At 43.8% G+C, this 23,962-nt stretch overlaps 3 protein-coding genes across 3 annotated transcripts; all 3 read right to left on the bottom strand.

Moving 5' to 3' along the window:
* Positions 1–2,328: 2,328 nt before the first annotated feature.
* LOC139454848 (keratin-associated protein 10-2-like) lies at positions 2,329–3,534 on the bottom strand. Its single transcript, XM_071236469.1, has one exon. It carries the CDS (start codon positions 3,532–3,534, stop codon positions 2,329–2,331), a length of 1,206 nt encoding a protein of 401 aa, XP_071092570.1.
* A 519-nt stretch (positions 3,535–4,053) lies between these two features.
* LOC139455409 (toll-like receptor 3) lies at positions 4,054–8,433 on the bottom strand. The gene is made up of 2 exons (XM_071236963.1): positions 8,425–8,433; positions 4,054–6,927 (listed from the first exon to the last, which is right to left on the bottom strand). The coding sequence occupies exon 2, from the start codon at positions 6,881–6,883 to the stop codon at positions 4,784–4,786; it is 2,100 nt and encodes a 699-aa protein (XP_071093064.1). The 5' UTR covers positions 6,884–6,927; positions 8,425–8,433; the 3' UTR covers positions 4,054–4,783.
* Positions 8,434–15,175: 6,742 nt separating this feature from the next.
* Positions 15,176–18,931, bottom strand: LOC139455408 (toll-like receptor 3). Its single transcript, XM_071236962.1, has 2 exons — positions 18,923–18,931; positions 15,176–17,436 (listed from the first exon to the last, which is right to left on the bottom strand). The coding sequence occupies exon 2, from the start codon at positions 17,390–17,392 to the stop codon at positions 15,293–15,295; it is 2,100 nt and encodes a 699-aa protein (XP_071093063.1). The 5' UTR covers positions 17,393–17,436; positions 18,923–18,931; the 3' UTR covers positions 15,176–15,292.
* Positions 18,932–23,962: the final 5,031 nt, after the last annotated feature.

The following is a 23,962-nucleotide window of genomic DNA, read 5'->3' as shown; positions in this document are numbered from 1 at the left end:
CAACGAAGTTTTAATGTCTTAAACAATGTTTATGGAGCTCGAGGTCTCCCTATGGTCTAACTAAACATATTGTTAGTGACTGGGTCATTGATTATATCACTCTGTGTCAGCTAAATGTGGAAGAAAATCCTAACTTGTTACAGATGTAAAGTCGTATCACTTTGGTGCCACCCACGGGCATTGGCATAGTGCTGACAAAGCTGGATCAGGACGATACTGGGATCCGAACATGTGGTCATCAGAATATGGCAAGGGACGCAACTCAGCAAAGATAATTTCTGCGCCAACCTACTGGAAGGTTCCAGTAACCAAACTATTTGTTAGAATTTAACGTAAACTTTCATGAACTAATGAAATTATTTTTACAGCGGTTGGTGCGGCTGACATTCGCGATTGTCTGAGAGCATGTCCTCGGAACTACGCCCCGATCTGTGGATCAAACGGAATCACATACTCCAATTCTTGTGAAATGGGCGTGAGGCTGTGCATGTAAGTCACAACTACAAATGAACGAACGTAATCGGAGTACGACGTCATACCAAAACGGCCAGACCATTCTCACACTGTTTGTTGTTTAACGCCACATTGAGCAATATTCCAGCCACATTTCACGACGATCTTTACCTAATCGAGTGAGATTTGTAAAACGTTGTTTAGAAACATTATTTCTTGTAATTTCACGGCGTGCCATCTTGATGTGGGAGAGTGAGTGAGTATGGTTTTACGCAGCTTTTAGCAATATTCAAGCAATATTACGGCGGGGGACACCAGAAACGGGCTTTACACATTGCACCCATGTCGGAAATCGAACCCTGGTCTTCGGCGTGACAAGCGAACGCTTTAACCATTAGGCTACCCGACCGCCCCCTGTTGTGGGAGAAAAGCCCCAAGTGATGTAGGTCTTAGACGTTTAGAACTATGGGCAACCCTTGAACTCACGTATGGTGCTGACGAACCTAGAAATCAGATCGAATAAGATCGAACCTCCTGTTCTAGATTTCCGGCACGCCTAAGGGACGCAACTCTGCATAGCGAATTTCGGCGCCTTTAATGTATTGGTAACCTTACCGCCGTGAAACGCCCTTGACTGTATCGTCACATGTATTTTTGAAAATAGGCCTCGGTAGTCTGTGAATTAAATTTACCCTGTGTTATTATCGTCGACTTGAAATAACGTCTGTTTATTTTCAAATATATATTTACAGGTCCGGGGATACTGCTACGGTCACAGTGGCACACCAGGGTGGTTGTTAGCTGTATATTGAACGCAATAAAAAAATCTCATGTCCAACAATCGTCGTATTTATGGTCATCCTCTTGAGACAGGGGCTAATGCTAATCGTTTGAAATTATTATCCATGAAAATATAAAGTGTTTCACCGTATCCCAATTGCATGGCTCGATGCTCATGATATCAATTACTGGATTGTCTGGTACAGACTCGATTATTTACAGACAGCACAATGTGAATGCAATAAAAAAATCTTATGTCCAACAATCGTCGTATTTATGGTCATCCTCTTGAGACAGGGGCTAATGCTAATCATTTAAAAATTATTATCCATGAAAATATAAAGTGTTTCACCGTATCCCAATTGTATGGCTCGATGCTCATGATATCAATTACTGGATTGTCTGGTACAGACTCGATTATTTACAGACCGCCGTCATATAGCTGGGATATTGCTGAATGCGGTGTTAAACAACAAACAAACAAAGTCACACATGGATCCTATCATCGGCTAAGGGAGACAACTCTGTATATCGATCATGCTATGTGGTGTAGAGTTGCTTCCCTGTCGACTTTGGTTCTAGGTTTGCCTGCGCAATAACCGCGCTTTTGAGTTTCACGACAGTTGTAAACTTTTGAGACCTGCATCACTTTGGGCTTTCCTCCCACAATAAGCACACCGTGATATAACTGTACATAATACAGTTCAAAGCGGCGTTAAACCTAGCTCACATTGTACGAACACCCTGGGTTTCATATGCAATTTCCGGGCTTTGAAAATACTTAACACCGCAAATAAAAACACTCAATGTTTACCTCCTTATCTCACAAGCGTTAAAAAACCCATCTTTTTGTTCATTATGTTCCTCCTGCACCACTTGCTCAATACAGGAAATGGCCTGTATAATATCTCCCTGTCAAGGGCAGTCAAGCAGCGTTTGTTCGTTACGCCGAATACCAGGTTTCGGTTTCCCAGGACAAAACGTGGGAAGCCCGTCCTTGGTTTTCTCTGCAGTGAAAGCGTCTGTATTGTTAACGGCGACATTAACCTGACTGACTCATACAACACACACGTGTCAGATTCTACGAACACAACATTACACTGTATCAACTTTAAGAATAGGGCAGGGCAGGGCAGGGCAGAGCACGACAGAGCAGGACTGAGCACGACAGAGGAGAGCAGTGCAGAGCAGGACAAAGCAGGACTGAGCAGGACTGAGCAGGACTGAGCAGAGCAGGACAGAGCAGAGCAGGACAGAGCAGAGGGGGACTGAGCAGGACAGAGCAGAGCAGGACTGAGCAGGACAGAGCAGAGCAGGACGGAGCAGAGGGGGACTGAGCAGGACAAAGCAGAGCAGGACAGAGCAGAGCAGGACTGAGCAGGACTGGGCAGAGCAGGACTGAGCAGAGCAGGACTGAGCAGGACTGAGCAGAGGAGGACTGAGCAGGACAGAGCAAAGCAGGACTGAGCGGGACAGAGTAGAGCCGGACGGAGAAGAGGAGGACTGAGCAGGACTGAGCAGGACAGAGCAAAGCAGGACAGAGCAGAGCAGGACAGAGCACAGGGGGACTGAGCAGGACAGAGCAGAGCAGGACAGAGCAGAGGAGGACTGAGCAAGACAGAGCAGAGCAGGACTGAGCAGAGCAGGACTGAGCAGGACAGAGCAAAGCAGGACTGAGCAGGACAGAGCAAAGTAGGACTGTGCAGGACAGAGCAGAGCAGGACTAAGCAGGACAGAACAAAGCAGGACAGAGCATGACAGAGCAAAGCAGGACAGAGCAGAGCAGGACAGGACAAAGCAGGACTGAGCAGGACAGAGCAGAGCAGGGCAGAGCAGAGCAGGACAGAGCAGAGGAGGACTGAGCAGGACAGAGCAAAGCAGGACTGAGCAGGACAGAGCAAAGCAGGACAGAGCAGAGCAGGACTGAGCAGAGCAGGACAGAGCAGAGGAGGACTGAGCAGGACAGAGCAAAGCAGGACAGAGCAGAGCAGGACAGAGCAGAGCAGGACAGAGCAGAGGAGGACTGAGCAGGACAGAGCAGAGGAGGACTGAGCAAGACAGAGCAGAGCAGGACAGAGCAGAGCAGGACAGAGGAGGACTGGGCAGGACAGAGCAGAGGAGGACTGAGCAAGACAGAGCAGAGAAGGACAGAGCAGAGCAGAACAGAGGAGGACTGAGCAGGACTGAGCAGGACAGAGCAAAGCAGGACAGAGCAGAGCAGGACAGAGCACAGGGGGACTGAGCAGGACAGAGCAGGACTGAGCAGGACAGAGCAGAGCAGAGCAGGGTTTTTTGGGCCATATAGCATATAGTGTGATTGTAGTAGAGCATTCTAAAATGTCACATGAATGTTAAATAAAGCAATTAGATTAACGTACTGCAAAGATAGAAAGGACGATTTCTTATTACGTCATTTTTATTTGCAGTATTTAGAACAATATTCGGCAACTTCATATTGTGAAAATCTGCAAACCCCTCAAAAGGCTGACACGCCGTGATATAACTGGAATACTGTTAAAAGCTGTCACTCACTCAGTGACTCCTAGGTTGAAAAGCCGCTGTCATTCCCTGTCGTATCCTGTCACGCTACAAAACAGCTAGAGAACGTGAAGAAAACAGAAAAGGCATCAAAATAGAGTATTCTATTGTTTATTCTATGTGTTTATATACATATACACTAACACATGCTTGATAAAATATTAAAATATGCAGATACTTTGTGTATGAAAACTGATAATTAAGAATCAAAAAGCAGAATTTTGATTTTTAGATATTTGTATCAAGTGTAGTATTTACTAGAATTGTCAATACATGGATCATATTACAGTTATTTTTCTGTACCCTGTTGGACGATAACAAATTGTTTACAAATAACACTTCTGCGCTCTTATGATTTGTAAACCCGGATATTTGTAAATTTTGACAATTCACTGGGAACGGCTCCGACCTGATTGAAGAGGTTTTAACTGTATAGGACTCGGTCATTCAACAGGGCTAAAATACAGAATGAATGCAAGAACAGCAAATCAAAATATCTACACAACGAAAAGAATACAACGAGACACCTCTTTCAGGGCTGAACTGTCATATATACAAAGGCATAACTGTGTAACGCTGAGGTGAGGTGAGTTGAAATGAGATTAACGTCGCGTTCAAGATTATTGCACTTATATTGCGATGTGCATGTGTGTGTGGCTGCTTGTACTAGTCCGGCCTGATGTCGATTTATAGTGCTAGCCCACTGAGATATCATGTCACAGTTTAACATGAATACCCCACTCAGACACAGTATACTGACTCCGAGCAGACCAGTCCTTGTTTTAGCCCCTTAATGCCGAGCGCCAGACAGGGTAACAAGTACCATACTTTTACATCTTTTGGTATGACCCGGCCGGGGATCAAACCCCGGACCTTCCGCTCTCCGGTCGGACGCTAGACCACGGAGGCGGTCTACGTTGGAAGGTACCCCATGAATACAACATGAATACTCCACTCTGACACAGTAACAATCAGATAAATGTGTTCTTTAAACTGACAACCTTCTTTTCTGTTAATTTTGTTCTTGCCTCCGCAAAATCATCTTCATCCTGTCGAAGAAGGCTTTTCTGGCATACTCTTCCTCTCCCCACATCAGGTAGGTTGTCGTCTGCAACATGGCTCTCATAGCTTTGGTCACGTGGCGCGTGTCTATCTCCTCCAGCATCACCACCACCAGGAGGCGCTGTCCATTCTCCAGCACGTGACGCTGGATGAGGTTCAGCTCAAATAGGCACCAGTCACTTATGGCAAACTCATTGGAGAGGACGATGACGATTTTTCGGCTTGTTTCAATGGCATCAATTATGTTATCCACGATTAATTTTCCAACCTCAAAGTCCCTGTCATGAACGCAGAGTTTCAGGTTTTCATAACCTTCCAGCACAGGCAACATATTCCGAATGACCCACTGACGATCTGCTGCAGAGTAGGCCACAAATGCGTCATATTCGTATTCGCGAGTGTCCACTTCCTGACGTTGACTGTATCTGACCATGTAGATGAAGTAACGGATGTGCCAACGGTAGCGATACATCACTGCCCCGACTACCAGGAACACTATCAATATGCCTCCTGCAGCTAGGGTGATGATTCGCTCATTCTGACTCAACAGACATTTATTTTCAGATAACGTCAGATTAAGGAGCCCAGTCCCCTTGAGAAAATGAGGACTTTCACATCTGTAATCCGACAGATATGATATTATCTTCTCATTTGACTTCATCCACTCAACAAACCACAACAAATTACACGTGCATGAGAATATGTTATGGCTAAAGTCCAAACTCATTGCACCCTTTATAAAATGTTCAGGAAATGAACGTTGTGTAATAACCGTAATTCTATTATTTCTCATATGTAATTTCTCTAATCTTGTAAGATTGTCTAGTCGACCGTCCTCCCAAGAGGGAATTCCGTTTCCATATAGTTCAAGCTCTCTCAACTTTGTTAAACTTGATGTTATGACTCTTGGAATATAATAAAGACCTCCCCTACCTATTGTTAAATACATCAGGAAATGAAGATCTTTAAACAATTGATCAAAGTCATTTTGAGTCATTTTTTGCAGAATATTATCCTCCAAGTTCAGCGATTCCAGGGACGTGCAGCCATGAAACATTGTCAGATTGTGTTCATTAATCCAAATGTGATTTTTATGAAAGTCAATATGTTTTAAAGCCGTATTATTGAAAACAAAGCCTTCTATTTTGTCCATTGCACACCCTACGTATGCCAGTGATATCAAGTACAACTTGGGGAGTCTTGCGAACTGATTTCTCCTTAAAATACGTAGAGGACTGCCATCAAGGTATAGATGGGTCAGAGAATGCAAACAGTCGTAATAGCCACTGTTCAGATCTTCCATTTTATTGTATTTAAAGTGAAGTCTTTTTAAATTTGGAAATTGTGATCTGGAAGAGTTTAATATGCAGAAATTTGGAAATTTCCTGAACTTATTGTTATCCAGTCTTAGCTCATATGTCCAAAGTGTGTAATTTTCTGGTAGTTTAATGTCGGAGAAATCATTCCGTCCAAGGTCTAAGTAGCTGAGATGACGGAGGACTTTCATTGCTGTATGAGGGATTTCAGAGAGCGAGTTATTCCTCATTGTGATGTTTAGATCAGGAATGTTTTGCAAGTGGTGAAAAAAGTCATCGCTGACGTGCAATCCCATAGAACTGATGTTAAGTCGTAGACTGGTGTGATTTCTCAAGCCCCAAAATGATTTCTCAAGACTTGTATTCGTCACGTTATTATCGCTTATATCTAATCCGTACAACATATCCAGACTTTGAAATGCATCACAAGATATTTGCCGAATACCGTTTCTCCTTAGACTGAGATAATACAAATTTTGATGAGTTTGAAGTGGTGTCATTATCTTCTTGGTCAATACTGGCAAGCGGTTCCCAATGAAGTACACGGATAACTTGTATTTGTGCTTCCCTGTCTTTGGAGGCGAGGGTATCTCCGTCAGATTGGTGTTAATACAATTCATTTGCATGGTTCCATTTTTGAAGACTTGGCACCTACAAGGCGGACAAGGGAGCGAGCTGACCAATCCAGCTGACCCAAGGTAGAGAGCCAAAAACGCTGCCATGAGAATGTCCATGATGAGGATACTTGAGGGAGTAAACAGGCAAAACGCACTTTCGGCTGCAAAAAGAAGGAGTGAGTGAGTTGGGTTTAACACCGCTTTTAACAGTATTCCAGTTACATCACAGCGTGTCAGCTTAATGTGGGAGGAAAGCCCGAAGTGATACAGGTCTCAGATTTTTACCACTTCGGTGAAACCCACGAGCACGGGTATGGTGCTGACAAACCTAGAAACATAATCAGGGTGAACCGGGATTCGAACCCACAATCATAGGTTCTGGCGTGCCCAAGGGACGCAACTCCGCCCCATTCCCACCTTCAACAACACTACATTGTAACTCTGTGAACATTGGGATTCCAGGATACAGCGTTAACTAAATTCCCGAAATGCTTGTGTAAATATTTAACATCAACGCCAGAGAACACTCAGTCCAGACCATCTGCCGGAACAGATTCGACTGTGCGCAAAAGGCAAAATAACGGTGACAATTCAGTGAATGGATCACTGAAAATCAGTAAAGACACAGGGCGTTCGCGAAAAGGGCAAGCATGTCCTGCTCTAACGGATCATCCGCCATTTGTACAATTTGCATAAAAAGATGTGTGTGTTTTCTCATGACACCGCACAGCAGTACTCTTGCCATGCGACGGCGGTATGTAAACAAACCAGACATTAAAGTGATGTAAAAGTGAGTGAGTTTGATTTTACGCCGCTTTTAGCAATATTCCAGCAATATCACGGCGGGGGGGACACCAGAAATGGGCTTCACACATTGTACCCATGACGGGAATCGAACCCGGGTCTTCGGCGTGACGAGCGAACGCTTTAACCACTAGGCTACCCCACCGCCCCTTGATGTAAAAGAAACCCAGCCACACGATAACGCATTAACAAAGGAAACGTGTTGCTTATAATTGAAAACATCTAACTTCGCAACAGAATTACTTGATGTCTGTTATTAGGCTCATCACATGAGTGAGTGAACGCCAGATTCAGTAATATTCCAGCTATATGACGGTAAAAAGTTCAATAATGGAGTCTTGACTGGGAAAACCGGTGACTGAAAGTATGAGCAAGATGTCACGCCATTAGCCACTGTCAATGAGAATGACTGAATGACCCCCCACCCCACCCCACCCCACACACCCCCTCCCTCTTCCTCCTCCTCCTCCCCCTCTTACTACTACTACTACTACAACTACTACTACTACTACTACTACTACTATCACTGATAATTTTACTTGGACTTGTACTGATATCATTACAACTTCAAAAACTTTAAATAGATTAAAATCACCACGATCTATAGAGACACAAGTACTACTATTAAGTGTGTTTTTTTAAATGCCGCTTCGAATAGTATTCAGTTGTATGAGGACATCCCGAAGTAAAATCGCTCTAAAAACAGACACTGTTATCACAAACATCACTTCCTTCTTATGTCATATTGCTATGTCTTCGTGTTACTATGTTACTACCCGTACCATCACTACCAATACCCAAATACTACCCTACTTACGACTACTACCAATGACCTTTAATAATTTGATACTTACAGGGAAGACGACGATGCAACCTTTCACGAGCTTCTTTTCGTGAAGACTGGAGCAATGCGGAGAAATCTAACGATTAAATGATTCATCTTTTGTCCAGAACAGGACGTTAACCCATTCGATGACTTACCTTACCAATAGTTGCTCTGTTACATTTGTGTTAGGGTTAACTATACACGGAAACATAAAGTAAGAATTCCAGATTTCTTGTTCCCTGCTATTGAAAAAAAGAGTTTTGGAATATGACCTTTGACTGAACACACAATCTCTGTACAAAATCCACCCACTCTCCCACTCACCCACCCCAACATGTAATGTTTCTGGTTCCGACGCATAATATTTCTGGTTCCGACGTGTAATGTTTCTGGTTCCGACGTGTAATGTTTCTGGTTCCGACGTGTAATATTTCTGGTTCTGACGCGTAATGTTTCTGGTTTCGACGTGTAATGTTTCTGGTTCCGACGTGTAATGTTTCTGGTTCCGACGTGTAATAATTCTGGTTCCGACGTGTAATGTTTCTGGTTCCGACGTGTAATGTTTCTGGTTCCGACGTGTAATATTTCTGGTTCCGAAGTTTCATGTTTCTGGTTCCGACGTGTAATATTTCTGGTTCCGACGTGTAATGTTTCTGGTTCCGACGTGTAATGTTGCTCGTTCCGACGTGTAATATTTCTGGTTCCGAAGTTTCATGTTTCTGGTTCCAACGTGTAATATTTCTGGTTCCGACGCGTAATGTTTCTGGTTCCGACGTGTAATGTTTCTGGTTCCGACGTGTAATGTTTCTGGTTCCGACGTGTAATAATTCTGGTTCCGAAGTTTCATGTTTCTGGTTCCGACGTGTAATATTTCTGGTTCCGACGTGTAATGTTTCTGGTTCCGACGTGTAATGTTTCTGGTTCCGACGTGTAATATTTCTGGTTCCGAAGTGTCATGTTTCTGGTTCCGACGTGTAATATTTCTGGTTCCGAAGTTTCATGTTTCTGGTTCCGACGTGTAATATTTCTGGTTCCGACGCATAATGTTTCTGGTTCCGACGTGTAATGTTTCTGGTTCCGACGTGTAATGTTTCTGGTTCCGACGCGTAATGTTGCTGGTTCTGACATGTAATGTTGCTGGTTCTGCCATGTAATGTTGCTGATTTTGACGTGTAATGTTGCTGATTTGAACGTGTAATGTTGCTGGTTCTGACGTGTAATGTTGCTGATTTTGACATGTAATGTTGCTGGTTCTGATGTGTAATGTTGCTGGTTCTGATGTGAAATGTTGCTGGTTCTGTCGTGTAATGTTGCTAATTTTGAAGTGTAATGTTGCTGGAAGTGCATGTTATGTTGCTGGTTCTGATGTGTAATGTTGCATGTTCTGATGTGAAATGTGGCTGGTTCTGACGTGTAATGTTGCTGATTTTGACGTGTAATGTTGCTGGTAGTGCATGTAATGTTGCTGATTCTGACGTGCAATGTTGCTGATTCTGACGCGTAATGTTGTTGGTTCTGACGTGTAATGTTGCTGGCTCTGATGTGTAATGTTTTTGGTTCCGACGTGTAATGTTTCTGGTTCCGAAGTGTAACATTTCTGGTTCCGACGTGTAATGTTTCTGGTTCCGACGTGTAATATTTCTGGTTCCGACGCGTAATGTTTCTGGTTCCGAAGTGTAATGTTCCTGGTTCTGACGTGCAATGTTGCTGGTTCTGCCATGTAATGTTGCTGATTTTGACGTGTAATGATGCTGATTTGAACGTGTAATGTTGCTGGTTCTGACGTATAATGTTGCTGATTTTGACATGTAATGTTGCTGTTTCTGATGTGTAATGTTGCATGTTCTGATGTGAAATGTTGTTGGTTCTGACGTGTAATGTTGCTGATTTTGACGTGTAATGTTGCTGGAAGTGCATGTAATGTTGCTTGTTCTGATGTGAAATGTGGCTGGTTCTGACGTGTAATGTTGCTGATTTTGACGTGTAATGTTGCTGGTAGTGCATGTAATGTTGCTGATTCTGACGTGCAATGTTGCTGATTCTGACGCGTAATGTTGCTGGTTCTGACGTGTAATGTTGCTGGCTCTGACGTGTAATGTTGCTGGTTCTGACGTGCATTGTTGCTGGCTCTGACGTGTAATGTGACTGGTTCTGACGTGCATTGTTGCTGGTTCTGACGTGCATTGCTGCTGGTTCCGACGCTTAATGTTTCTGGTTCCGACGTGTAATGTTTCTGGTTCCGACGTGTAATATTTCTGGTTGCGACGTGTAATGTTTCTGGTTCTGACGTGTAATGTTGCTGGTTCTTACATGTAATGTTGCTGGCTCTGACGTGTAATGTTGCTGGCTTTGACGTGTAATGTTGCTGGCTCTGACGTGTGATGTTGCTGGCTCTGACATGTAATGTTGCTGATTCTGACGTGTAATGTTGCTGACGCTGACATGTAATGTTGCTGGCTCTGACGTGTAATGTTGCTGGTTCTGACGGGCATTGTTGCTGGCTCTGACGTGTTATGTTGCTGGTGGTGTGGTCAAGCTCTACATTGAAACCAGGTTTATATCTCAATTCGACCATGATAGCAAATACACCGAGTGAAGCGGTATTGACAAGAAAATGTTACCAGGAACCAACTCTAACCCGGAATTGTTATTGCCTTTTTAAGGTGGTTTAGTCCCGCATCTTATCATTATTATGCCCCGTTAGAATTAGAACGTTTACAGACATATAACCAGAGTATTATTGCTGTGTGCGGTGTTAAACAAGAAACAAATTCTAAGCAGTATAATTTCTCTTTCTACCAAGATAAAGCTTTCAAAAAGTTTTAGGGTAGACATGCAGAGGACATTTCCAAATTCGGAGCATCAGTGACAAAAATGATCATGATGTCCGATGCAGTTCCCTATTTTGACTTGTACCATGTGTTCCCGTGTTTTTTTCAGGTGAACAGTGGGCGGTGGGGTAGCCTAGTGGTTAAAGCGTTCGCTCGTCACGCCGAAGACCCGGGTTCGATTCCCCACATGGGTAGAATGTGTGAAGCCCATTTCTGGTGTCCTCCGCCGTGATATTGATGGATTATTGTTAAAAGCGGCGTAAAACTATACTCACTCACTCACTCACTCAGGTGAACAAGTGGCTTTCCTCTGCATGTGTTTGTGACGGGTGCCACCGGTGAGGCAGGATACGCTCACCTTTTCGCGAACACTGGTATCATTATTATTTGATAGTGACTGATACCACATGCTCATGATATAGTCCGAATCGTACAATCGACTCTGCTTTATGCAGATAATTCTATTGGAAATGGAAAGGATTTTGTCGTTTTATTAGCATAACACTGTAAAGATATTTCACAATCATTTAATGCTCATCACTTTCACCTATCATGGTGCTGTACAGGTTAGTCTCTTCAGTTGGTCAGATGAGGAAGCTGCAAAACTGTTGGATGAGCCATGAAAAAACGCCTGACAGCCCGTCATACAAGTTCTCTGAACAATACCACTTTTTGTTTCGTTTTCCTGGATCCATTTGGTTCTTAACAATGAATGGAGAAACTGCCTGTTTAGGTCTTTGTGTCCTGATCATGATTTGTCTGTCCCTGACTCATCAAGCGATCCTTCGTCGTCAGTTTGCTCAGCTGCATACAATGGATATTCCTGGTCACGATTTGTCTGTCCCTGACTCATCAAGCGATCCTTCGTCGTCAGTTTGCTCAGCTGCATACAATGGATATTCCTGGTCACGATTTGTCTGTCCCTGACTCATCAAGCGATCCTTCGTCGTCAGTTTGCTCAGCTGCATACAATGGATATTCCTGGTCACGATTTGTCTGTCCCTGACTCATCAAGCGATCCTTCGTCGTCAGTTTGCTCAGCTGCATACAATGGATATTCCTGGTCACGATTTGTCTGTCCCTGACTCATCAAGCGATCCTTCGTCGTCAGTTTGCTCAGCTGCATACAATGGATATTCCTGGTCACGATTTGTCTGTCCCTGACTCATCAAGCGATCCTTCGTCGTCAGTTTGCTCAGCTGCATACACAGGATATTCATTTTACATTATACAGACCTGTACACAATGCGTCAGTTGAATTTCAGCTCACATGTTGCAATATTTTAGGCGGGGAACGCCACGTTTTGACCTCACACAGTGTACCCATGTGTGAAATTGAATCGGAAATCAACCCTTGACCTACTAGGCTACACTACCGACACCGTGAAGTGAAGAAAAGTAGGCTGAAGGCCTTCTCCGTCCATATAGGATTGTTTGTTTGTTTGTTTGCTGTTTAACGCTGCACTCAGCAATAGTCCAGTTATATGACGGCGGTCTGTAAATAATCGTGTCTGGACCAGACAATCCAGTGAATGACATAATGAGAATTGATCTCTGCAATTGGTATACAATTACATGCATCAACCAAGTCAGCCAGCCTGACCACCCGATCCCGTTAGTCGCCTCTTATGACAAGCATGGTCACCTTTTACAGCAAACATGGGTTGCCGAAGACCTTTAGAAGTTTAGACCTCACACATTGTACCCATGTCGGGAATCGAACCCGGGTCTTCGGCGTGACTAGCGAACGCTTTAACCACTAGGCTACCCGTCAGCCCTCTTTAATTAGGAGAAGTAATAGAGCATTAAGGGCAGCGTAAGAGGGGTAACTTTAAAAGGATGTTGAACGAATATGGGTGACGATGGGGAAGCGTTGCCAGCCAAGCGGTGTACGGAAAGAATAAAATAAAAGGGAGGGCAGTTGGCCGTCAGGACAGTTGGATTTGTACAGTAACGGTGAGGTGAGGTGGGGTGAAATTGGGATTAACGCCGTGTCCAAGATTATTGCACTTATATGTGTATGTGTGTGTGTGGCTGCTTGTACTAGTCCGGACTGATGTCGATTTATAGTGTTAGCTCACTGAGATACCATGCCGCAGTTTAACATGAATACCCCACTCAGACTCAGTATACAGACTCCGAGCCGACCAGTTCTTGTTTTAGCCCCTTAATGCCGAGCGCCAGACAGGGTAATAACAAGTACAATCTTTTAACGTCTTTTGAATGACGCGGCCGGGGATCGAACCCCGTTCTCCGGACGGACGCTCTACTTCTAGACCACGGAGGCGGTCTTGTACAGTAGTGGAATAACGAGGAGAATATAGAAGAACTAAAAATAGTGTATTATAATAAAAGCAAGAGACTGTGGGAAAATACAATTTCACTGTAGAGAGTTGCGACACTTCGTCGGCAGGTTCCCATAGCCAATCCCCACATTCCATCATCCATGCAGTCCATCATCCATGCAGACCATCATGACATGACATTTTGGGTTTCCCATCACAATGAAATAGTAGCTAAAACGCGTCTAAATCCCGACTTTCTCACTCCTAGGGTGGGGCACGGGTGGCCCAGTCGTCTTAGGCGCCGCGATTCGCTGTGAGGGTTGCGTCCCTTGGGCACGCCAGACACCTATGATTGTGGGTTCCAAGCCCGGTGCGCCACGATTATGTTTCTACGTTCGTCAGCACCATACCCGTGCTCGTGGGTTTCACCGAAGTGGTAAACGTCTGAGACCTGCATCACTTCGGGCTTTCCTCCCACATTAAGCTGACACGCCGTGATAAAACTGGAATAATGTTAAAAGCGGCGTTAAACCCAACTCACTCACTCACTCACTCACTCCCAGGGTGAGAAGCCACTGTCATTCCCTGCCGTATCCTGTCACGCTACAAAACAGCGAGAGAACGTGAAGAAAACAGAAAATGCATCAAAATAGAGTATTTTTATTATTGTTTATTATACGATGTGTTTATATACATATACACTAACACATGCTTGGTACAAATATTAAAATATGCAGATACTTTGTGTATGAAAACTGACAATTAAGAATCAAAAAGCAGAATTTTGATTTTTAGATATTTGTATCAAGTGTAGTATTTACTAGAATTGTCAATACATGGATCATATTACAGTTATTTTTCTGTACCCTGTTGGACGATAACAAATTGTTTACAAATAACACTTCTGCGCTCTTATGATTTGTAAACCCGGATATTTGTAAATTTTGACAATTCACTGGGAACGGCTCCGACCTGACTGAAGAGGTTTTAACTGTATAGAACTCGGTCATTCAACAGGGCTAAAATACAGAATGAATGCAAGAACAGCAAATCAAAATATCTACACAACGAAAAGAATACAACGAGACACCTCTTTCAGGGCTGAACTGTCATATATACAAAGGCATAACTGTGTAACGCTGAGGTGAGGTGAGTTGAAATGAGATTAACGTCGCGTTCAAGATTATTGCACTTATATTGCGATGTGCATGTGTGTGTGGCTGCTTGTACTAGTCCGGCCTGATGTCGATTTATAGTGCTAGCCCACTGAGATATCATGTCACAGTTTAACATGAATACCCCACTCAGGCACAGTATACTGACTCAAGGCAGACCAGTCCCTGTTTTAGCCCCTTAATGCCGAGCGCCAGACAGGGTAACAAGTACCATACTTTTACATCTTTTGGTATGACGCGGCCGGGGATCAAACCCCGGACCTTCCGCTCTCCGGTCGGACGCTAGACTACGGAGGCCGTCCACGTTAGAAGGTACCCCATGAATACAACATGAATACTCCACTCTGACACAGTGTACTGACTCCGAGCAGACCAGTCCTTGTTTTAGCTCATTAATGCCGAGCGCCAGACAGGGTTAGAAGTACCATACTTTTGGTATGACGCGGCCGGGGATCAAACCCCGGACCTTCCGCTCTCCGGTCGGACGCTAGACCACGGAGGCGGTCTACGTTGGAAGGTACCCCATGAATACAACATGAATACTCCACTCTGACACAGTAACAATCAGATAAATGTGTTCTTTAAACTGACAACCTTCTTTTCTGTTAATTTTGTTCTTGCCTCCGCAAAATCATCTTCATCCTGTCGAAGAAGGCTTTTCTGGCATACTCTTCCTCTCCCCACATCAGGTAGGTTGTCGTCTGCAACATGGCTCTCATAGCTTTGGTCACGTGGCGCGTGTCTATCTCCTCCAGCATCACCACCACCAGGAGGCGCTGTCCATTCTCCAGCACGTGACGCTGGATGAGGTTCAGCTCAAATAGGCACCAGTCACTTATGGCAAACTCATTGGAGAGGACGATGACGATTTTTCGGCTTGTTTCAATGGCATCAATTATGTTATCCACGATTAATTTTCCAACCTCAAAGTCCCTGTCATGAACGCAGAGTTTCAGGTTTTCATAACCTTCCAGCACAGGCAACATATTCCGAATGACCCACTGACGATCCGCTGCAGAGTAGGCCACAAATGCGTCATATTCGTATTCGCGAGTGTCCACTTCCTGACGTTGACTGTATCTGACCATATAGATGAAGTAACGGATGTGCCAACGGTAGCGATACATCACTGCCCCGACTACCAGGAACACTATCAATATGCCTCCTGCAGCTAGGGTGATGATTCGCTCATTCTGACTCAACAGACATTTATTTTCAGATAACGTCAGATTAAGGAGCCCAGTCCCCTTGAGAAAATGAGGACTTTCACATCTGTAATCCGACAGATATGATATTATCTTCTCATTTGACTTCATCCACTCAACAAACCACAACAAATTACACGTGCATGAGAATATGTTATGGCTAAAGTCCAAACTCATTGCACCCTTTATAAAATGTTCAGGAAATGAACGTTGTGTAATCACCGTAATTCTATTATTTCTCATATGTAATTTCTCTAATCTTGTAAGATTATCTAGTCGACCGTCCTCCCAAGAGGGAATTCCGTTTCCATATAGTTCAAGCTCTCTCAACTTTGTTAAACTTGATGTTATGACTCTTGGAATATAATAAAGACCTCCCCTACCTATTGTTAAATACATCAGGAAATGAAGATCTTTAAACAATTGATCAAAGTCATTTTGAGTCATTTTTTGCAGAATATTATCCTCCAAGTTCAGCGATTCCAGGGACGTGCAGCCATGAAACATTGTCAGATTGTGTTCATTAATCCAAATGTGATTTTTATGGAAGTCAATATGTTTTAAAGCCGTATTATTGAAAACAAAGCCTTCTATTTTGTCCATTGCACACCCTACGTATGCCAGTGATATCAAGTACAACTTGGGGAGTCTTGCGAACTGATTTCTCCTTAAAATACGTAGAGGACTGCCATCAAGGTATAGATGGGTCAGAGAATGCAAACAGTCGTAATGGTCACTGTTCAGATCTTCCATTTTGTTGTATTTAAAGTGAAGTCTTTTTAAATTTGGAAATTGTGATCTGGAAGAGTTTAATATGCAGAAATTTGGAAATTTCCTGAACTTATTGCCATCCAGTCTTAGCTCATATGTCCAAAGTGTGTAATTTTCTGGTAGTTTAATGTCGGAGAAATCATTCCGTCCAAGGTCTAAGTAGCTGAGATGACGGAGGACTTTCATTGCTGTATGAGGGATTTCAGAGAGCGAGTTATTCCTCATTGTGATGTTTAGATCAGGAATGTTTTGCAAGTGGTGAAAAAAGTCATCGCTGATGTGCAATCCCATAGAACTGATGTTAAGTCGTAGACTGGTGTGATTTCTCAAGCCCCAAAATGATTTCTCAAGACTTGTATTCGTCACGTTATTATCGCTTATATCTAATCCGTACAACATATCCAGACTTTGAAATGCATCACAAGATATTTGCCGAATACCGTTTCTCCTTAGACTGAGATAATACAAATTTTGATGAGTTTGAAGTGGTGTCATTATCTTCTTGGTCAATACTGGCAAGCGGTTCCCAATGAAGTACACGGATAACTTGTATTTGTGCTTCCCTGTCTTTGGAGGCGAGGGTATCTCCGTCAGATTGGTGTTAATACAATTCATTTGCATGGTTCCATTTTTGAAGACTTGGCACCTACAAGGCGGACAAGGAAGCGAGCTGACCAATCCACGTGACCCAAGGTAGAGAGCCAAAAACGCTGCCATGAGAATGTCCATGATGAGGATACTTGAGGGAGTAAACAGGCAAAACGCACTTTCGGCTGCAAAAAGAAGGAGTGAGTGAGTTGGTTTTAACACCGCTTTTAACAGTATTCCAGTTACATCACAGCGTGTCAGCTTAATGTGGGAGGAAAGCCCGAAGTGATACAGGTCTCAGATTTTTACCACTTCGGTGAAACCCACGAGCACGGGTATGGTGCTGACAAACCTAGAAACATAATCAGGGTGAACCGGGATTCGAACCCACAATCATAGGTTCTGGCGTGCCCAAGAGACGCAACTCCGCCCCATTCCCACCTTCAACAAAACTACATTGTAACTCTGTGAACATTGGGATTCCAGGATACAGCGTTAACTAAATTCCCGAAATGCTTGTGTAAATATTTAACATCAACGCCAGAGAACACTCAGTCCAGACCATCTGCCGGAACAGATTCGACTGTGCGCAAAAGGCAAAATAACGGTGACAATTCAGTGAATGGATCACTGAAAATCAGTAAAGACACAGGGCGTTCGCGAAAAGGGCAAGCATGTCCTGCTCTAACGGATCATCCGCCATTTGTACAATTTGCATAAAAAGATGTGTGTGTTTTCTCATGACACCGCACAGCAGTACTCTTGCCATGCGACGGCGGTATGTAAACAAACCAGACATTAAAGTGATGTAAAAGTGAGTGAGTTTGATTTTACGCCGCTTTTAGCAATATTCCAGCAATATCACGGCGGGGGGACACCAGAAATGGGCTTCACACATTGTACCCATGACGGGAATCGAACCCGGGTCTTCGGCGTGACGAGCGAACGCTTTAACCACTAGGCTACCCCACCGCCCCTTGATGTAAAAGAAACCCAGCCACACGATAACGCATTAACAAAGGAAACGTGTTGCTTATAATTGAAAACATCTAACTTCGCAACAGAATTACTTGATGTCTGTTATTAGGCTCATCACATGAGTGAGTGAACGCCAGATTCAGTAATATTCCAGCTATATGACGGTAAAAAGTTCAATAATGGAGTCTTGACTGGGAAAACCGGTGACTGAAAGTATGAGCAAGATGTCACGCCATTAGCCACTGTCAATGAGAATGACTGAATGACCCCCCACCCCACCCCACACACCCCTCCCTCTTCCTCCTCCTCCTCCCCCTCTTACTACTACTACTACTACAACTACTACTACTACTACTACTACTATCACTGATAATTTTACTTGGACTTGTACTGATATCATTACAACTTCAAAAACTTTAAATAGATTAAAATCACCACGATCTATAGAGACACAAGTACTACTATTAAGTGTGTTTTTTAAATGCCGCTTCGAATAGTATTCAGTTGTATGAGGACATCCCGAAGTAAAATCGCTCTAAAAACAGACACTGTTATCACAAACATCACTTCCTTCTTATGTCATATTGCTATGTCTTCGTGTTACTATGTTACTACCCGTACCATCACTACCAATACCCAAATACTACCCTACTTACGACTACTACCAATGACCTTTAATAATTTGATACTTACAGGGAAGACGACGATGCAACCTTTCACGAGCTTCTTTTCGTGAAGACTGGAGCAATGCGGAGAAATCTAACGATTAAATGATTCATCTTTTGTCCAGAACAGGACGTTAACCCATTCGATGACTTACCTTACCAATAGTTGCTCTGTTACATTTGTGTTAGGGTTAACTATACACGGAAACATAAAGTAAGAATTCCAGATTTCTTGTTCCCTGCTATTGAAAAAAAGAGTTTTGGAATATGACCTTTGACTGAACACACAATCTCTGTACAAAATCCACCCACTCTCCCACTCACCCCCCCCAACATGTAATGTTTCTGGTTCCGACGCATAATATTTCTGGTTCCGACGTGTAATGTTTCTGGTTCCGACGTGTAATGTTTCTGGTTCCGACGTGTAATATTTCTGGTTCTGACGCGTAATGTTTCTGGTTTCGACGTGTAATGTTTCTGGTTCCGACGTGTAATGTTTCTGGTTCCGACGTGTAATAATTCTGGTTCCGACGTGTAATGTTTCTGGTTCCGACGTGTAATGTTTCTGGTTCCGACGTGTAATATTTCTGGTTCCGAAGTTTCATGTTTCTGGTTCCGACGTGTAATATTTCTGGTTCCGACGTGTAATGTTTCTGGTTCCGACGTGTAATGTTGCTCGTTCCGACGTGTAATATTTCTGGTTCCGAAGTTTCATGTTTCTGGTTCCAATGTGTAATATTTCTGGTTCCGACGCGTAATGTTTCTGGTTCCGACGTGTAATGTTTCTGGTTCCGACGTGTAATGTTTCTGGTTCCGACGTGTAATAATTCTGGTTCCGAAGTTTCATGTTTCTGGTTCCGACGTGTAATATTTCTGGTTCCGACGTGTAATGTTTCTGGTTCCGACGTGTAATGTTTCTGGTTCCGAGGTGTAATATTTCTGGTTCCGAAGTGTCATGTTTCTGGTTCTGACGTGTAATATTTCTGGTTCCGAAGTTTCATGTTTCTGGTTCCGACGTGTAATATTTCTGGTTCCGACGCATAATGTTTCTGGTTCCGACGTGTAATGTTTCTGGTTCCGACGTGTAATGTTTCTGGTTCCGAAGTGTAACATTTCTGGTTCCGACGTGTAATGTTTCTGGTTCCGACGTGTAATATTTCTGGTTCCGACGTGTAATGTTTCTGGTTCCGAAGTGTAATGTTCCTGGTTCTGACGTGCAATGTTGCTGGTTCTGCCATGTAATGTTGCTGATTTTGACGTGTAATGATGCTGATTTGAACGTGTAATGTTGCTGGTTCTGACGTATAATGTTGCTGATTTTGACATGTAATGTTGCTGTTTCTGATGTGTAATGTTGCATGTTCTGATGTGAAATGTTGTTGGTTCTGACGTGTAATGTTGCTGATTTTGACGTGTAATGTTGCTGGAAGTGCATGTAATGTTGCTGGTTCTGATGTGAAATGTGGCTGGTTCTGACGTGTAATGTTGCTGATTTTGACGTGTAATGTTGCTGGTAGTGCATGTAATGTTGCTGATTCTGACGTGCAATGTTGCTGATTCTGACGCGTAATGTTGCTGGTTCTGACGTGTAATGTTGCTGGCTCTGACGTGTAATGTTGCTGGTTCTGACGTGCATTGTTGCTGGCTCTGACGTGTAATGTGACTGGTTCTGACGTGCATTGTTGCTGGTTCTGACGTGCATTGCTGCTGGTTCCGACGCTTAATGTTTCTGGTTCCGACGTGTAATGTTTCTGGTTCCGACGTGTAATATTTCTGGTTGCGACGTGTAATGTTTCTGGTTCTGACGTGTAATGTTGCTGGTTCTTACATGTAATGTTGCTGGCTCTGACGTGTAATGTTGCTGGCTTTGACGTGTAATGTTGCTGGCTCTGACGTGTGATGTTGCTGGCTCTGACATGTAATGTTGCTGATTCTGACGTGTAATGTTGCTGACGCTGACATGTAATGTTGCTGGCTCTGACGTGTAATGTTGCTGGTTCTGACGGGCATTGTTGCTGGCTCTGACGTGTTATGTTGCTGGTGGTGTGGTCAAGCTCTACATTGAAACCAGGTTTATATCTCAATTCGACCATGATAGCAAATACACCGAGTGAAGCGGTATTGACAAGAAAATGTTACCAGGAACCAACTCTAACCCGGAATTGTTATTGCCTTTTTAAGGTGGTTTAGTCCCGCATCTTATCATTATTATGCCCCGTTAGAATTAGAACGTTTACAGACATATAACCAGAGTATTATTGCTGTGTGCGGTGTTAAACAAGAAACAAATTCTAAGCAGTATAATATCTCTTTCTACCAAGATAAAGCTTTCCAAAAGTTTTAGGGTAGACATGCAGAGGACATTTCCAAATTCGGAGCATCAGTGACAAAAATGATCATGATGTCCGATGCAATTCCCTATTTTGACTTGTACCATGTGTTCCCGTGTTTTTTCAGATTAACAGTGGGCGGTGGGGTAGCCTAGTGGTTAAGGCGTTCGCTCGTCACGCCGAAGATCCGGGTTCGATTCCCCACATGGGTAGAATGTGTGAAGCCCATTTCTGGTGTCCTCCGTCGTGATATTGATGGATTATTGTTAAAAGCGGAATAAAACTATACTCACTCACTCACTCACTCACTCACTCACTCAAGTGAACAATTGGCTTTCCTCTGCATGTGTTTGTGACGGGTGCCACCGGTAAGGCAGGATACGCTCACCTTTTCGCGAACACTGGTATCATTATTATTTGATAGTGACTGATACCACATGCTCATGATATAGTCCGAATCGTAAAATCGACTCTGCTTTATGCAGATAATTCTATTGGACATGGAAAGGATTTTGTCGTTTTATTAGCATAACACTGTAAAGATCTTTCACAATCATTTAATGCTCATCACTTTCACCTATCATGGTGCTGTACAGGTTAGTCTCTTCAGTTGGTCAGATGAGGAAGCTGCAAAACTGTTGGATGAGCCATGAAAAAACGCCTGACAGCCCGTCATACAAGTTCTCTGAACAATACCACTTTTTGTTTCGTTTTCCTGGATCCATTTGGTTCTTAACAATGAATGGAGAAACTGCCTGTTTAGGTCTTTGTGTCCTGATCATGATTTGTCTGTCCCTGACTCATCAAGCGATCCTTCGTCGTCAGTTTGCTCAGCTGCATACAATGGATATTCCTGGTCACGATTTGTCTGTCCCTGACTCATCAAGCGATCCTTCGTCGTCAGTTTGCTCAGCTGCATACAATGGATATTCCTGGTCACGATTTGTCTGTCCCTGACTCATCAAGCGATCCTTCGTCGTCAGTTTGCTCAGCTGCATACAATGGATATTCCTGGTCACGATTTGTCTGTCCCTGACTCATCAAGCGATCCTTCGTCGTCAGTTTGCTCAGCTGCATACAATGGATATTCCTGGTCACGATTTGTCTGTCCCTGACTCATCAAGCGATCCTTCGTCGTCAGTTTGCTCAGCTGCATACAATGGATATTCCTGGTCACGATTTGTCTGTCCCTGACTCATCAAGCGATCCTTCGTCGTCAGTTTGCTCAGCTGCATACAATGGATATTCCTGGTCACGATTTGTCTGTCCCTGACTCATCAAGCGATCCTTCGTCGTCAGTTTGCTCAGCTGCATACAATGGATATTCCTGGTCACGATTTGTCTGTCCCTGACTCATCAAGCGATCCTTCGTCGTCAGTTTGCTCAGCTGCATACAATGGATATTCCTGGTCACGATTTGTCTGTCCCTGACTCATCAAGCGATCCTTCGTCGTCAGTTTGCTCAGCTGCATACAATGGATATTCCTGGTCACGATTTGTCTGTCCCTGACTCGTCTAGCGATCCTTCGTCGTCAGTTTGCTCAGCTGCATACAATGGATATTTCTGGTCACGATTTGTCTGTCCCTGACTCATCAAGCGATCCTTCGTCGTCAGTTTGCTCAGCTGCATACAATGGATATTCCTGGTCACGATTTGTCTGTCCCTGACTCATCAAGCGATCCTTCGTCGTCAGTTTGCTCAGCTGCATACAATGGATATTCCTGGTCACGATTTGTCTGTCCCTGACTCATCAAGCGATCCTTCGTCGTCAGTTTGCTCAGCTGCATACAATGGATATTCCTGGTCACGATTTGTCTGTCCCTGACTCATCAAGCGATCCTTCGTCGTCAGTTTGCTCAGCTGCATACAATGGATATTCCTGGTCACGATTTGTCTGTCCCTGACTCGTCAAGCGATCCTTCGTCGTCAGTTTGCTCAGCTGCATACAATGGATATTCCTGGTCACGATTTGTCTGTCCCTGACTCATCAAGCGATCCTTCGTCGTCAGATTGCTCAGCTGCATACAATGGATATTCCTGGTCACGATTTGTCTGTCCCTGACTCATCAAGCGATCCTTCGTCGTCAGTTTGCTCAGCTGCATACAATGGATATTCATTTTACATTATACAGACCTGTACACAATGCGTCAGTTGAATTTCAGCTCACATGTTGCAATATTTTAGGCGGGGAACGCCACGTTTTGACCTCACACAGTGTACCCATGTGTGAAATTGAATCGGAAATCAACCCTTGACCTACTAGGCTACACTACCGACACCGTGAAGTGAAGAAAGGTAGGCTGAAGGCCTTCTCCGTCCATATAGGATTGTTTGTTTGTTTGTTTGCTGTTTAACGCTGCACTCAGCAATAGTCCAGTTATATGACGGCGGTCTGTAAATAATCGTGTCTGGACCAGACAATCCAGTGAATGACATAATGAGAATTGATCTCTGCAATTGGTATACAATTACATGCATCAACCAAGTCAGCCAGCATGACCACCCGATCCCGTTAGTCGCCTCTTATGACAAGCATGGTCACCTTTTACAGCAAACATGGGTTGCCGAAGACCTTTAGAAGTTTAGACCTCACACATTGTACCCATGTCGGGAATCGAACCCGGGTCTTCGGCGTGACTAGCGAACGCTTTAACCACTAGGCTACCCGTCAGCCCTCTCTAATTAGGAGAAGTAATAGAGCATTAAGGGCAGCGTAAGAGGGGTAACTTTAAAAGG

The sequence above is a fragment of the Haliotis cracherodii genome, unplaced genomic scaffold (genome assembly GCF_022045235.1).
Source record: "Haliotis cracherodii isolate W230 unplaced genomic scaffold, xgHalCrac1.p SCAF_11, whole genome shotgun sequence".
Classification (NCBI taxonomy): Eukaryota; Metazoa; Mollusca; class Gastropoda; order Lepetellida; family Haliotidae; genus Haliotis; species Haliotis cracherodii.
The sequence above is the reverse complement of the archived record's forward strand: the minus strand, read 5'-3'. Positions and strand labels throughout refer to the sequence as shown.

Coding starts and splice junctions, on each gene's coding strand:
- LOC139454848 (XM_071236469.1), bottom strand. CDS start 3,534: ATGGCCCAAAAAACCCTGCTCTGCTCTGCTCTGTCCTGCTCAGTCCTG.
- LOC139455409 (XM_071236963.1), bottom strand. CDS start 6,883: ATGGACATTCTCATGGCAGCGTTTTTGGCTCTCTACCTTGGGTCAGCT.
- LOC139455408 (XM_071236962.1), bottom strand. CDS start 17,392: ATGGACATTCTCATGGCAGCGTTTTTGGCTCTCTACCTTGGGTCACGT.